We start from the raw sequence: 16,100 nt of genomic DNA, 5'->3' as shown, positions 1-16,100 counted from the left end.
AGTTTGGCTGGTGTCCTCAGTGGTGAGGCCCGGGGCACAGAACCCTCAGCTGTCCCTGTGGCTCCCAGGACATGCAGCCACACCACGGGGGTCTCTGGTGCCCCGACAGCATGGACATGGCCAGGACCTGCTATGGAATGTTTGCCATAAGGGGGCATTTCCTGACAAGAGCCAGGAGAGCTTTTCCCAGCCTTTCCAGTGGAACTCCCGTGCAGAGTGGCCTCTGCTGCTGCTGCTCGGGCCCTGCCATTGCTCAGCAGCCTTGTGGCAGGCTCAGACACCCCTTTGTCCTGGTGATGGACTCTGTGGCTCTGTTCCAGTGTGTTTCACAGTGACCCCAAGCACCAGGCTCTGGTTCCTGTAGGTGTGTCAGGCGAGGGTTTTTTGCTCTAAGCTCACATCTGTGCTGTGTGCAGATGTAAGAGCAGAGGCAAGCATGGAGGGCAGGTTAATCATGGCCATGGGAGCTACAGCCTGGGATTTACAGCTTGGCTGGGACATGTGTGCAGCTTTGCTTGTCACTGGTGTCTCTGAGCGCCCCACCATCAGCATTACCATGCTGAGTGATCTTCAGGCTGCCACAGGTAACAGTGGCCATAATGTGATGGTGTATGGGACAGGTAACAATCTGCCCTGCTGTGGTGTCTCTGTCTGTTGAGTATCCATGAGATAAAGGGAGACTTGGGATGGTGGAATTCCTGAATTAGTTCCAACACAAGTGTGAAGGAGAGTGCTAGGAAATGATCTGTTCATATATGAGTTTCCTATCCCTTTCTTGGAAATTATTAAGTGGAGGCTCTTCTGTCATTTATCTGCTTGGGAGAAAGATGCTCAAAAAGTTTGTCTACTCCCAAATCTAACTGGGGACACAGAATGGATTCCTATCCTGCCTTTAGAGGAAAATCCCAATTTTGCCCTCTTTCAGGATCATCAGAAGCAGAGATACTCTGAGGAAAAAGCCTTAAGGACTTTCCAGACCTTTGCTGTGGCTAATTGTCTTTCCTCTACAGCTTATTTTATTTCTCATTTCCTTTAGCTGATGTCACACATTTCCTCTCCTCTAGTGACTCTGCAGTCATGTTACAGTTGCTCCCATTCTGGTGCCCTGTTCTTAAGAGCTGCCAGTGCAGAGACTGTCCAGCCCCAGGGCAGGGAAAATAACATCTGGGAGACAACCAAGCATCCTCAGTGAACCTCACTGCTCTTGAGGCTGAAGATGGACATATTGTGCTGATTTTTTTCAACTCTGGTAAGCAGAAAATATACTTTATTAGTATTATTCCTCTTGGAATATACTCTTGCTGATGGCAGAGCTTGCTTGCATCCATAAGCCAGTAAATCCTGACTGGGAGGGCACAGTCCATGGCACAGTCTATAGACCGGGAGCAGGACAGGCAGGTGCCCTGACCCTGCTGCTTACTTCCACCTTCAGCCCTGCATCCAGTGCAGCTGATGGTACAAACCACCCGGGGTTACTGCCTGGGGGACTGTGGACAAGGCACTGGCTGGAGGTCTCAGGGGGTTTGGCCAGGCAGCACAGGCTGCTGCTGCAGCACAGAACGGGACCCACAGCCCCCGGACCCTGCCCTGCTCGCCTTTCTGCTGGCACCGGCAGCACGAACGGGCTTCAGAGAAAGGGGAACTGCCTCAGCAGGACAGGCTGAGGAGAGCCCTCACAGAGTGCTCCAGGGCTCAGGGCAGTCACAGATGTACAGAGACATCAGCCTGGGTTCCTCAGGCTGAAGAGGGAATTGGGCTTTGGGTAAATTCTGTGGGGAATGGTGCTATGTTCCCTTCTAGCTGTGCTCTGTAGAACATCTCACGTGGCTCTTGGGAAGGAAAGGACACCTCTCCAGTGGCCCTGGCACCGGCACAGCACAGCCTCTAATGCAAAGATAGGTGAGCTCTACCAGGTGGTGCTGGGGCCAGGAGATGGCACTGCCATCTCCCACAGACCACCTTTGCCAGAGAGTTCGGCAGACTGGAAGCAGTCACAGAGCATGTTCTCACACTCACCCCTCCATTTCAGAGCACAGCCCTGTGGCTCAAGCTTCCGTGCAGGACTCTGCCATGGAGGGGACATGCATGTTCACTCTCCCTTCCACCCCATCTGCTAAATCTGGCAGCTGGTGTGCAGCCTGCAGACAGTAAAGTTCACCAGAGCTCCTGGGCAAAGTTTGGTGGCCACCATGCCATTGTGCAGAACCAGAAATGGAGGTGTGGGTGGAGAGTGCCCAGGGGCACCATCTGAAGGGACTCTGTGAACAGCAGCTGTGCCCATGTATTGGATGTAAGCACTTCTCCTCATGAATCCTGCTAGAGAGATGCATTAACTGGTTTTTTTTCTCCCCACTCTTGGTATACTCAGGTCTGGTGCCACAGGAATAGACCACCTTTCATTGCAAAGATCCCAGCCCTAAGCACCAGAACTATTTGCTGGTGTTGCAAATAGTCACAGCAGTGTGAATTTATGGCACATATTTGGAAAAAAACAAACAAACAAAAAAAAAAAACCCAAAAGGAGTTCTCTAATGATCTTAGGTAGTTAGGACTTCTTGGGTTTTTATTCCTTATTCTAATGTCAGACTGGTGTATCAAACATTACACTCCCTGTGACGAAGCCCACCTGAATAATCCACTCTCTTTGGAGATCAGGGGGCTCTCAGAAGGGTGGCAGAGATCAAGGTGAATGAGGAGAAACACACGTGTCTCCTGGGGCCAGCTCCCAGCACTGCGTGTCCATTCCGCTCGGACCGTGCCTGGAAGACTGCGAGACACTTAAAGACACTTGGAACTCAGCACTGCCCAACATGCAGCTGCCTGGGAAGGTCCAAATCTTGTAATTGTTGTGTCCTTAGGGGACCTGGGAGGGATAAAGAAGGAGAGGACCCTCAAGAAGATGAGTGCTGCCTTCCTCTCCTAACGACTGAAGGGTTGCAATTCTGCAGACAAAGGGAAAGCAAGCTCCAGCTTCAGCTGACTTCCCCATTTGCAGAGGAAAATTGCAAACCAGCGAATGTGTAAATGAGGAACAACAGCACAAGGGCACCCGGGGGGGACCCAGCCCACAGAGGGTGGGATGGGGGTTCCTGGCACTGCCTGCTGCTGGGGAGGATCCAGAAAGTTTTGAGGTAGGAGGGCACCTGCTCAGGAGCAGCAAGTGAGGAAAGTGATCCTGCCCCTCCACTCAGCCCAGGTGAGGCCACATCTGGAGTGCAGTGGCCACTTCTGGGCTCCTCAATCTATAATTAAACCCCTCAAGGAAGCCATGGAGCTCCTGGAGTGGGTCCAGTAGAGGCTGCAGAGATGATGAAGGGACTGGAGCATCTCTCTGGTGAGGAAAGGCTGAGGGAGCTGGGGCTGTTCAGCCTTAAGAGAGACATCTGAGGGGGGAGCTCATCCCTGTCTGTCTGTGTCGGAAGGAGGGGTCAGGGGGACAGGGCCAGACGCTTTTCAGCAGGACATGGACACCAGGCATAAACTGAAACACAGGAAGTCCCAACTGAAAGTGAGAAAAACTTCTTAGCTGTGAGAGTGACAGAGCCCTGGAACAAGCTGCCTGGAAAGGCTGTGGAGTCTCCTTCCCTGGAGTTATTCAAACCCTGCCTGGATGTCCTCCTGCACAACCTGCTCAGGGTAATCTGCGTCAGCAGGGGCTGGACCAGGTGATCTCCCAAAGGTCTTTTCCAACCCCAGCTCTTCGGGGATCCTGCAAGAGGTTTTTACCACATATCGTTTCACATCCGGAATTCTTCTAGTGTAAAGAAGTTAAAAAATATCAGGAACTGTGGTAGGAGGTAGGGGCATGGGGGAGGTGGCAGGGGAAAAAAGGAGAACCACATGCAAGGAGAGGATTAGTCATAGAAAACACTCCTGATTCTAGTAAAAGATTAAGAAGCTTGAGACAGGGCAGTGTAACAGATTACTTTTATCTAAGAACTTTCATGCAGAAAAGTATTTTAAGATTAGAGATGAGTGATCTGAGACCTCACTGCAGCAAACAATTCTGGATGAAGACCCAGAGGTTTGTATGCTGTGGAAATGGGATCAAAGAGAGGACCAAGGAGACAGGGCAGGTGTCTGGCTGGAACCAAGGCATCAGCAGAACTCCTATGGTCATAGACAACTGATAAAGGAAGGTGAGGTTTGGCTTAGCAATGGTGCCAAACCAATCAGCTTGATTTCTGCTGTCTATTTTTAGGTAAGAAGAAAAGCTGTGGCAGGAAACTGAACTTCAGTGGCCACTGAACACCATGATGTCTGGAAAAGGCAAAGGAGGAGCAGAAGGCAGTGCTGATTTCTACGTTTCGTGCCACATAGACTCTGAGTTTCGCTACAGCCTCTTCACTGTTTTCTACAGCATTATCTTCATTCTAGGCTTTGTTGCCAACTGCTATGTTCTCTGGATTTTCAGCCGTATTTACCCCACCAAGAAACTCAATGAAATCAAGATATTCATGGTGAACCTGACAGTAGCTGACTTGCTCTTCTTAATTACGATGCCAATGTGGATTGTTTACTACCACCACCATGGAGACTGGATCATGCCTGACTTCCTCTGTAACGTGGCTGGCTGTTTATTTTTTGTTAATACCTACACTTCTGTTGCCTTTCTGATGGTCATCACATACAACCGTTACCAAGCTGTGACTAATCCTATTAAAGCTGCTCAGCTGACCACCCAGAGAAGAGGTATCTACCTATCAGCAGCTATCTGGATCATAATAGTGGGCAGCTCTTTGTATTACCTTTTTGACAATAATACTAATCTGGAGGAGGTCGACTCCAGGAATTTCACGCGGTGCTTTGAGCGCTATGACACCACGAGTGGTGTTTCAGCTGTTCTCGCCATTCATGTCATCATCTGCATCCTCTTCTATATCATTTTCCTTTTAATACTAGGTTGGAACATTGTCATTATCAGGACCCTGTTCTCCAAGTCGGTGCATCCACAGAAAAGCGCTCACGTCAAGCAAAGGGCCCTCTGGATGGTGTGCACAGTGCTGTCTGTGTTCATCATAAGCTTTGTGCCCCATCACATCGTGCACCTGCCCTGGACTCTGACTGTTCTGGAGCAGTGGAAGAAGGAAAACTGTCAGCTGCGCCAACAGCTCAACGATGCTCACCAGGTGACTTTGTGCCTCTTGAGTACGAACTGTGTGTTGGACCCGATCATCTACTGCTTCCTCACCAAGAAGTTTCAGAAGCACGTTTCAGAAAACCTGAAAAGCATGAAAGGGAGTCGCAAATGCTCCCGGCAAACAACTGATACGATGATTGAGGGCACCATTCACCAAGAGGATGCCATTAGGATCTGTTAGGGCCACTCAGTGTTTTCTGGTTGCACATGGAGAGGTGTGAATTATTCACTCATCTTTTCTCAAGAATAGGCACCAGGACACAACAGAGGACCAGGATTTTACATTTTCTTTTTCCCATTAGACAGAAGAATGGACGCTCATTTCTTCTGTCACATGCAAAGGGCAGAACTGGAACCTGCAGTAATCTGGCAGCAAATCTCCTTCTGTCCAGGCTGGTGTTCTCATGGGCACTGAGAACAGCTCAGATGACTGCTTTAACATGAAAGAAGTGTGTCACTGAGCCTCTGCAGTGGGCAGCTAGAAGCTGAGTGTGCCAAAATTACCCATTGTGTCAGTCCAGATAGCACCATCCCTGCTCCTCTGCCTGCCCAGCTCTTGCAGTGGATCCAGTATCAGAGCTGTAAGGGACTTCTAAAAGACCTGGTAGAACAGATTGAGCTCTGAGTATCATCAGGTGGCTCTTCTAAGCAGCTTACATGGTCTGGTGAAGAGAGTCTGAGCTAATGAAGCTCTTGAGTGGCTGTAAGGGACGTAGTCCACGGAATTCCTCAACTGCTGTCAAAGAGATCTGCACCTCCGATCCCTTCATTCCTTCTTAGTGACTCACGTGGTCTGCTGGGATCCAAACTTGACAGATGTCTGGGAATAGCTATTATGAATCTTTGCTTCCAGATCTTGGGTCAGTAAAGCAGGGAAGGAAAGGAAGAGAAACTGGCAATCCCTCAGCACACCTCCCCCACCAGATCAGCATTATTGCCAAAGGGCACTATGGTCTGCCCTGGCTTCCTGTGTGAAAGCAGAACTGGCCAGCCAGTGGCTTCATGCACTCAGTTTAGTAATTTCTCACTGACTGCATGTGTCTGCAGATGCCCAGTCTTGCTCAGGAGGCTCCAGATAACAGAGGGCTACTGCAGCATGGGCATTATGATAAGGTAAAAAAGCTTAAAATGCTTCTGTATCTTTGTACTTATTTATTTAATTTAGGATTATAGCCATTACATTATTTTTTTCCTCCATCCTTTCAAAGCTGACCAGTTCTTGATCTACAGCAAGTGAAGTGTTAGGTCAGGACACTTGACAGACAAATAATTCACACACTCCAACAGCACAGGAGGCCCCTTGCCCAGGACCAGATGCAGTCCACTGGGGCCCAGGGCAAAGTGGTTTTCCATGGGTGCTGAGTTCTGTTACCAGTCATGAGACACCTGGGGTTCCTTTTCTGACCCAAATTTCTCAATCTAGCACAGGAAATTGGGCAGGGAAGGGAACTTACTTGTTTTCACAACAGTTGTTGGTTCCCTGAATGTCCTCGTCTGTTGATGACAGGAAGAGTGTATCTGACCTGTGACACCAATTATTCATGAGCAGGACAGCAGCTCTCCCACACCTGCCCAAGAACAGGAGGGATAAGCTCAAGCCTTTCCAAAGGCAGGACCAATATTTGTACTGCTTTGCCTGTACCCAGCGGAGATACAGGTCCTTCAGATGTATCCTCTGGAGCTTCTCAGGCAGCTTTTGTCCTTATTTGTTCCAGTAAGGAAAAGAACGAAGATGTTTATTTTTCTAAGGCCATTGCCAGGGCCAGCCCTGCACTCCAGGCCCAGTGCCAGAGGAAGGAGTCTGATCACAGTAAGAGTGCATCTCCCTCCTAGTCCTGGGCTCTACTCCAGTAGTGGCCACTCACAGCAAACACTTGCCAGTACCTCACGCTCCTCAGACACTTTCAAAGATGCACCCTGCATCTGCAGAGCCACAGCACACAGGAAGGGAGCAATTTCTGTAATTTAAAAACCAGAATCTGCCTCTGTTTCTGCACTGTTTTGTTGGCACATTCTGGATGAGGAGCTCTCGCAGCTGGCAGAGGGGGGGACCTGCTTTTCCCCCTTGGCTCCCAGCAATAGCGGAGCTCTCACTTCACAGGCCCTAAAGCCCTGGGAGATGGAGTTTGGCAACTCTTGGAGGAAATGGAAAAGACTTTTACATGGAAAGCTGGCATGATCTTCCACTGATTCTTGGAAAGCTTGCAAGAATTTACAGTTTAGCTCTTTACCATGGGTACGTAACAGGCTTTATTCCACAGCAAGCACTGTGGGCTCAGGGAACAAACAGAAATTTGCATCTGAGGAAAAGGATAAGCAGAGAGAAAAGCCCCAAGGCCACTTCAGGAGATGTTATGCTAGTTAGTCAGTAAAAATGCTTTTCTAAAAAACAGGCTGAGCTGCTACTTCTGTTCCTGGAAATACTTCTTGTTCTTACTGCAATGTTGTGTTACTCTGCTCTACCTTGCAATTAAATGGATCCTGAAAAGTTCTTTTAAATAAAGTCTGTTCCCTGTGTGTTTTGCCCTTTAACTTTTCCCACCTCCTCATCTTTCTGTATTTATACTTGTGGGAAAGCCTTGGTACCTCACAGAAATAGCTTCAATGCATCTTTTTTTATTTTTTTTTAACGATTATATGAACTCTTGGGAGAGGTGAAATTAAAGGCTCAGCAAGCTTCTACCTGCTAAAAGGGAAAAATCTGCTGGAGCTCTCCAAAACTCAACCAGACCAAACCCCCTGAACTCTCTGGCCTGCATGAGAAATTTATACAGACCAACTGTGTGGCAGCGATGTGACAAACCATTTTAACGCATTGGGTTTGCAAGGCCAGGCTGTGCTAGTGGAGGGGGAGTGCGGAGGACTGCAGGGGTGGTTTCTGTGGCAAGCTGTCAGGAGCTTTCCCCGTGTCCAATGAAGCCAAAACCATTCGGCTCCAGGGCAGACCCGAGCCCATCCGCGTTGGTGGCCACCTTTGGGATAACGTAATAAAAAGGGAAAAACAGTTATCGCATAGGAGCAGTTTACAGCCAAAGAAAAAGAGAATTGAGAATACGTGAGAAACAGCCCTGCAGAGCCCAGCGTCGGTGGGGAAGGAGGGCAGGACCTGCTCCGGGCGCTGGGGCTGAGATTCCTCTGCAGCCCATGGTGGGCAGGGGGTGCAGAGATGCCCCTGCAGCCCCCGGAGGAGCCCAGGCCGGAGCAGGGCGATGCCCGAGAAGCTGTGACCGCGTGGGGAGCCCGTGCTGGAGCAGGGTCCCGGCAGGACCTGCGGACCCGTGCAGGGAGAAGCCCACGCTGGAGGAGCTTTGCTGGCAGGACTTGTGATCCCAACTGGAGCTGCCTGCTCCTGGAAGACTGACGCCGTGGGAAATACCCCACGCTGGAGCGGGGAAAATTCTGAGCAGTCCGTTCCTTGAGGGGAGGGAGGGAGAGAGCGAGTGATCCCCTGTTCCCCAGTGCTGGGGGGAGGAGGGAGAGAATCGCGAACACAGCCGAGTCCGACAAGCCCGGAGCGGCGGGGGATTAAGATGTGGGTTTATTTCTCGTTACCCTACTCTGATTTCTCTCGCAATAAATTAAAGGCATTCCCCCAGCCGGGCCATGTCTGCCGTAGCGGTGCTGGGTGAGCGATCTCTCCTGCCCTGCTCTCGCCCCGCCAGCCTCTCGTTCTGTTTGCTGTCCCCCGCCCGGCTAAGGGCGGTGATGGAGCGGCTTTGGTGCACCCGGCCGGGCCCTCCTCTATGTAAATACCGTTGGGACAGTGAGTGAGCGCGACCCCGGCCCCGCCGCAGCGCCCGGGCCCTCAGCGGCGGCGGCTCCCCCGGGCAGCGGCTCCCCCGGGCAGCGGCCCGGCCCGGGCCCTCAGCGGCGGCTCCCCCGGGCAGCGGCCCGGCCCGGGCCCTCAGCGGCGGCTCCCCCGGGCAGCGGCCCGGCCCGGCCCGACCCCGCGGCGGCTCCTCCGGGCAGCGGCCCGGCCCGGGCCCTCAGCGGCGGCTCCCCCGGGCAGCGGCCCGGCCCGGCCCGGGCCCTCAGCGGCGGCTCCCCCGGGCAGCGGCCCGGGCCCTCAGCGGCGGCTCCCCCGGGCAGCGGCCCGGCCCGGGCCCTCAGCGGCGGCTCCCCCGGCAGCGGCCCGGCCCGGCCCGGCCCGGCCCCTCAGCGGCGGCTCCCCCGGGCAGCGGCCCGGCCCGGCCCGGGCCCTCAGCGGCGCGGCCCCGCCCGGCCGGCGGGCAGTGACGCCACTGCCGGCGCCGCGCTCTGTTCCGGCGGCGGGCGGGGAGCGCGGGCGCCGCTGCCATGTCCGCTGCGGGCCCCGGGCCCGGCTCCGGAGCCGCCTCTCGGTAAGAACCTGCTCGGGCCCTGCGCACGGAGCGGCCCCGCAGCCGCCGGTGCTGTTCACAGGCTCGGGCTGCCACCGGCGGGCTGAGGCGGCGAGGCCGCCGCGTGTGCTCAGCGTGTGCTCCTGCCCCTGCCTCCGCCGGAGCGCGGGCCCGAGGGGCCGCGGCGGCACCGGTGGCGCGGGGCTGGACTCTGTCCGGCCGCCCCCGAGCCCGGCGGGGCGTGCCCGGCTGTCCCGGCTCCTTGGCCGCTGCCGGTGCGCGGAAGAGCTGGGAGAAGGGCAGGAGGGGCAGGGGGGCACTGCCCGGCTCCCCGGGCTCGCCCAGGCATTGAGGAGCGGCCGGAGGCATCCAGAGCCGGCCCCGCGACCTGCCCGGCGCTCGGTAGATGGCGGGCGGGACCGCGGCTCCCGGGACCGGGCGCAGGCTGCGCTTCCCCGGGGCACGGTTCAGCACGCCTGCACCGCTCTTGGGTGGGTTTAGCTGCTTGTGATGGAGCTTGTGCACTCTGATAGGATATATGGGCTGGACTTGGGCCTCACAAGCGAGGCTGGATCCAGATCGGCTCTGCTGGATGTTCCTGCTTCTGGGAATGCTGTGCGGAGTTGCTGGAGCTTTATGTACAGCCAGGTCCAGCACAGGATGCCTTGTTAATTTGGTTGCTGTGCTGCGTGGTGTGGCTGAATGGTTTCCAGGCTAGAGCTAGTCCTTGATGGAACATAGCTGCAGCCCTTCTGATGGAGCATCGAACAAAGAGGCATGGTGGAGTTTGCTTTCAGAATGGAACAAGCTCTGCTTCTGTGATACACTTAATCTGTAGTGCAGTAACCTCCAGCTGGTAACTGACAGTCAACATATTGATTAAAATAATGATAATCATGAAAGTCTTATCTGCCACTTGTTGGGTTTCCTTCAGTTTTATCTCTTGTGGGTTATCTTAAACTCTGGAAGCTGAATAAGGTATGTTTAGTTGAGAATCACAATTCACGTGCCTCAAGTCAGTGGTTTCATAATAAGTTACTTTTAAAAATGCATGGACATAGCTGTTTTCTCAGCCTGCAAACCTACAGGCTTGTTGGGCCGAACCTGCTGTGTTTGAGGGATTTTCCTTGTCACCTCACGGTGCAATCCCTCTTACTTGTGGAGTTCTGCCATCCAGCTTTTGCCACACAAGCAGTGATCTGCTGGTACATTCTCCCTGCTCTGTTTGTAATTGATGCTGAGCTTGAGGTCCTGAAGCTTCCAACTGCAATTCCTGCAGTGTTTGCCTGCAACTTTTGTCTCCCTCTCAGCTCTTCCCTCAGCAGCAGTTGTAGCACTTGGGGAACTGTGTATTTTTGGGTTGTGCAGCACATCTGATTGAAAAATTGTTGCTTTTCAAATAATTTGTTTGAAAAACTGTCACGGATGTATGCAATAGCTGTAGGAATTCCCAAGTAATTGGTGACTTTGGAAGTATTTTTAACTTCTCAAAACTTTTCCCTAGAAATCTCCAGATATTGAATGAATTTTGAGTTGAATATGTTCAGAAGACACTATAAATGGGTTTCCATGTGCTGTATGAATGAGTTGGAGCCCTCTACAGAAGATTAATGTACCATTTCCTATCTTCTGTATACCAAAAGGTGGTTATAGATGGCTAAACATAAAACTAGGTAAAATATACTGAAATACTTTAATTGAACTGAAACTCAGGCAAGTAGTGTGTGCAAGCCATGCTGTACACAAGGTACTCAAGGCATAAAGCAGATAATATGTCATTGGGATGTGAGTAGCTCCATGCCTGTACTCTCCGTTAGCAGGAGCAGGGTTATTTTTTTCCCCTCTTGGCAAGTCTCTTCTCTTTTCCCCTGAAATCTGCTCTTAGAAAACGGATGTTTGATAAAACTTCTACTGGGTCTGCAAAACCCTGTGATTGGAAGAGGAGCTGCCAGGATGGAGAGGTGTGGAAACTTTTGAGCCTGAAATGGAATTGTGTCAGGACTTAACAACTGGTATTTTATGTATGTTCTTGCACCAAGCAATGTCTACAGACCACCCATCTCCAGACAGGGTCTTCTTACAGGAACCTGGGGGTGGTTTTTGCCCCTATACCATGACCAGCATCACTCACTGGTTGGTTATGCATCGAGGATGGTATTTTTCAGCTTTTTCTTGCTTTGTCGTACCCTTAATTTATTTTCTTTATTTCATCCTGATTTGTCTAGAATTTTTTTCCTTTACTTGGTTAGAGGGCTGCAAGCCAGCATCTCTTCAGCAGTATTCTCTGGTGGCCCCTCTCTAGGAGTGATTCTGGGATAGTTTGTGCAGATGCCATGACTGAAGACACTCCAGTACCTGATGGAGTAACTTCAAATCCTTTCTTTCTTCTTGCAGCTGCCTCCAGAACCTCAGTGAAGGTGATGTTGCAAGGGCTGGGATCTCCTCCTGATACCCAACGTGAAGTTTAGGAGAGTGCTGTGACACAGCAGGGCACGGCAGCCTCTTCAGGGTATGGTGTCACTGTGATTCACACCAGTCACTGCCCTGTCTTTTCCAGGTTGTCACCCATCAGTCCTATAACTGAACAAGCTAACTAGCAAACAAACCTTGTATTTAGAAAAATAATACAATATTGTCATGGGGACTCCTTCCATCTCTTAAACAGACTTTTATTTGGGGTTAAGGGTATGTCTAGCCTAATTTCAGAGGTGATGGAACAGTTCAGTTGTGTAGCAGATGGGTCTCTCCTGGGTTAAGACTTAACCAGAACACTATTCTTGCATCCCCGGAGCTTCCTGCTGTGTCTTGAAATGCTTGTTGGTTGTGTTTGAATACTGACAGTGCTGTTTCCCTGAGACTCACCAGCTGGAACATCATATAAAGTGTGTGGCAGCTTTAAACCTTGGGTGATGGTGCCTATTTCTATACAAAATGCACTAGTTTGTGTAATTCCACTTCTGGGATTTTACAAGTCAGTCTCATACTAGTGTATTTTCTGTGACACATTTTTTGTCTTGTTCTTTCTGAGAGAGCTTTAAGAAATTCTTCCTTAAATATTACGGACTTAAGATGATCAGGGTAGAAAAATGAATATTCCAGGACAAGGTGATTATTAATTATTCAGAACAGAAAAGAATGTAGCAGCTGTTTTCAAAACCACATGGAGGTGTTTTGGGTAGAAAAACAGTGATTCTGGGTTTCTGTACTTCAGATTTCCTCATGCTGCTCTTTTGGTAAAGGGGTAGTTGTTATCTGCCTGTTGGGGAAAATACTGTCACAGAAAACAACGCTGTTGGTTCAGGACTTTGAAATGTCACACGCAAGTCAGGTCCTGTTTGCAGGATGTATGTGGTGCTTTGTTCCCTGCCTTTATAACAGCTCCTGAAATTTCAGAAGCTGTTGCCTTGATTATTCTGTGTACTTTAAATCCCCATTTCCTGCCCATCCAGAACTTTTGGGGTATGGAAGGGGGAGCTGGCCTTTCTAGAAGATGTGATTCAGAGTTTACAAGGACACTTCTATTCTTCATTAGCTTGGCTGGTATTCTGGAGAACTACAAAGACGCATGAGATTTAATATTCTTCTTATTCTACTTTTTTTTCCCCCTTCTATCCAGTAGTTAGCTCTCATGCCAAGTGTCCTGCTATGTTGATGTTTCTGGATATGAGCAAAAATTAATTCTGGTTTAAAAAATAAAAGAAGTTACAAAATACTCATTCTTGACTGACCTGGGGAAAGCCAGAAAGTCCCCATGAGTCAATGGTATCACTGTGGGTGGCATTTTACAAGATAGCAAAAGTAGTTACAGTAATTCTGTGAATTATTAGTCTGTATGATAGCTGTCCAGCACCTAAAGAATTTAACTTCATGTTGAATAAAAAACAGCACCAAGTTGTCACCTCTCTCTAATGAATGAAATTATTTTTTTCTGGCTGCAGTTGTAAAAAACCCAAATATAACAGGTCTTTACTGAAAGTGTAGTTTTCACTGAACTACTGGCAGAGTTCAGTGTTATGTCATGCAGCTGCTTTTTCCATTGAGGGAAGTAAAAAACAGACTGGTTTTTGGCAGACTAGACCTAAATCAGAGAAGACAACCCTTTGGGTAAGGTCTTGATACTGACAGATTTTAGAGCTAAAAGGCAGCAGAAGGTGCTGTGGGCTCTTCTTTCACAAAGGTTACCTGGTACATATGGTAAGCAAGAAGACACGACTTCCCTGGGCTGTCGTTCAGCCCGGAGGTGTGTGTCAGCCTCTGGTTCTGCCCACGCTTCAGTCCTGTTCCTCACTCTCCAGAGCCCCCTGGGAACAGGCCCATGGCCAGACAGAACTGCCAGGCCCCAAGAGCTGTGGAAGTGAGTTGTGCTCTGCTCCTCACCTGTCCCAGCTGTCAAATAAAACTGGTTGTAACTCAGCAGAGTATCAGGTTAAACATGCTTTGATTACCAGTGCAGGAGTTTACATGTTGTGACTCCTCTCAGCTGCTGTCAGCTGACATGAAAGTGCACAATCTTAACACTGGCCACAGGTCAACTAATTACAGATCTGTTAGTAAAGCATTGACCAGGTCCTTCATCTGCCTGCATTCATCTTGTGCTTGAGATTTTCTGTGGTCATCAGGCACTCCAGGACATACAGCACTGGTTTTACTGGGATTTGTGTGTTATCCAGTTAGGGATTGATTCTCAGCGCCAAGGTCTGAAGAGAATATATTTATAGCAATGAAGATATCTTCATGATCTTGTTCATTTCCTCCCAGAAGCCACTTTCAGCAGTTTTGGTGAAGTCCTCACAGGTACCTGGTCTTTGTGTGACCTCTCAGATTCTTCCTTTTTGAGCTTGATCAGAAGTTGTCTGTCCAGCCAAACTGTCCTCCCCCTGTATTTGTTCATTTTCTTGTCTCTTGGGCTGGACTGGGCTCTTGTGCTTGGGGAAGCTGTCCTTGATGATCAAACATTGCCTTTTCAGGCCCTCCATAGCACTGTACAGATCAGATCAGCCTTCTGAACAAACTGTAAGCTGTTTATTTTGTTACTTGTCATCTTCACTTCTCCTGGGACCTTGAACTGAGGACAGCTGAGTACTGAAAGAGTTTCTCTAATAGAAGTATAGGTGCATACATATCAAAAAGTCACATAGCTAGCCTCTGGTGCTAGCTATGTGACTTTTTGATATGTATGAGTAAATTTTTTTATTGAAAATGGAATTTAGAACTGCATAATGTCAGTAATTCCTTTTTGTGGTTAATGTGATGCAGATTTGCTGTCTGAGAGAAGTTTAAAATGTTCAGTCTTTTGTTCAGGAAATGTCCTAATCTATTAGGATATGTCTGAAGTGGCTTTTAGGAATTAAAGGCAGCGTGTCCTGGTGTTGGGAAGTTTGTTTTTAAAACCATGGAAGTCAAACAGGATTTTTTTTCTGTTTGGTGCTGCAGCTCTGGAAGTCTGTGCCATGTTCAATTATTTCCAGAAACACAGAAATGTATATGGGCTGTGAGATTTCAGGTACCATGCTCTGTGTGGTCTTCAGGGGAAAATCTGTTCGGTCTCACTGCAAGTTGTATCCTCTGGAAGAGAAGAAGGAATCAGTTCTTCTACTTGGCTGATATTTCTGTAAATCACTCTGCTTTGGTTTTGTCCCTGAAAGGTAGCAGCAGTTCTGTGTTCTCCTGCCCAGTGAGTGATGCATGTTGGCTCTGTCTAGCAGGAGTTGCCACATGATTTCTGGGCTCAGTGGGAGTTGTTTTTCTTGAGGATGAAGTTGTTCTTTCCAAATCTTCCTTTTGTGAAAACAGTTCTTTCCCCATTAAAATTTTCCTTGCTGTGTTTCAAAATCAAATTGAAAAAGCATTGCATAAGAACTGGGAAAACAAGCTTGTGTCATGGGTCAGGCAGAGTGAGCTGCAGACACTCAGAACACTGTTAGCCCTTCAAGGATCTAAAAATCAGGGGGAACTTCCTGTCAGTGGAACAGGCATTGCTTAGGAGAAAACTAGATTTGTATTTCCATGTTTGATTTCAGTTATTTTCTCACTGTGTTTATTTCTTATTTTATTTCTCACAGCACAATTTTTTTTTCCATTTTAAGGTTATGAAATCTTAATTAAACCATGATTTTTTGGTCCTACAGGACAGCATTTGCAGGCTTGTCATGACCATTCGTACATTCAGAAATAGGGCATACAAAATGCATTCCTTGTAACTTTTACCATGTTTAACTCTGAAATTTCCTGGCTCATAAAGAAGGGAAGAAAGAGCATGGAGAGAGAGCAGGGAATCATCCAGCAGCGCTCACCCCAAAGGTTTATTTGTCTGGGTGTCACAGTATTTTGCAGATACCTGTGTGTGTTGTACCTAGGGGCATGTGGGTGTGTGTGGAGGATGAGAAAAGCCAATAGTGGAGTGTCATGTTTGACGTGAGCTCTGCTGCCTTGTGCAGTGCACAGTAATGCCAATATGTGTCTCTTCTGCTTTTGTTTTTATTTGGGTGTTTTAATTCAATCTGAAAAAAGAAAGTGGGGTAGATCTGCCATGCTGCACTGTGCCACGTTCTGCTCCTCTGTCAGAAGCTGTCATGTGGTGAGTGGCATGGAGTGAAAACATTGTGAGGAAAAGTTCTGCTCCACTCGAGTGATGTCTTGGA

The 16,100-nt window shown here is 49.4% G+C and overlaps 2 protein-coding genes across 4 annotated transcripts in view; both read left to right on the top strand.

The window, feature by feature from the left end:
• The first annotated feature begins 1,073 nt into the window (after nucleotides 1-1,073).
• PTAFR (platelet activating factor receptor) lies at nucleotides 1,074-6,179 on the top strand. The gene is made up of 2 exons (XM_068172719.1): nucleotides 1,074-1,249; nucleotides 4,202-6,179. The coding sequence occupies exon 2, from the start codon at nucleotides 4,254-4,256 to the stop codon at nucleotides 5,319-5,321; it is 1,068 nt and encodes a 355-aa protein (XP_068028820.1). The 5' UTR covers nucleotides 1,074-1,249; nucleotides 4,202-4,253; the 3' UTR covers nucleotides 5,322-6,179.
• Nucleotides 6,180-9,355: 3,176 nt separating this feature from the next.
• Nucleotides 9,356-16,100, top strand: part of EYA3 (EYA transcriptional coactivator and phosphatase 3) — a 40,473-nt gene continuing 33,728 nt past the window's right edge. Inside the window, exons 1-2 of one of the 3 annotated variants that reach the window (XM_068172701.1) lie at nucleotides 9,368-9,480; nucleotides 11,854-11,968. The gene's annotated coding sequence lies outside the window, so the exon portion shown is untranslated. Of the gene's footprint in view, nucleotides 9,481-11,853; nucleotides 11,969-16,100 lie in introns of all 3 variants that reach the window. The other 2 variants (XM_068172705.1, XM_068172702.1) reach the window with 2 other exon arrangements.

Source organism: Anomalospiza imberbis, chromosome 25 (assembly GCF_031753505.1).
Source record: "Anomalospiza imberbis isolate Cuckoo-Finch-1a 21T00152 chromosome 25, ASM3175350v1, whole genome shotgun sequence".
Taxonomy (NCBI): Eukaryota; Metazoa; Chordata; class Aves; order Passeriformes; family Viduidae; genus Anomalospiza; species Anomalospiza imberbis.
This window is presented reverse-complemented; position numbering and strand designations above follow the sequence as displayed.

Coding starts and splice junctions, on each gene's coding strand:
- PTAFR (XM_068172719.1), top strand. CDS start 4,254: ATGATGTCTGGAAAAGGCAAAGGAGGAGCAGAAGGCAGTGCTGATTTC.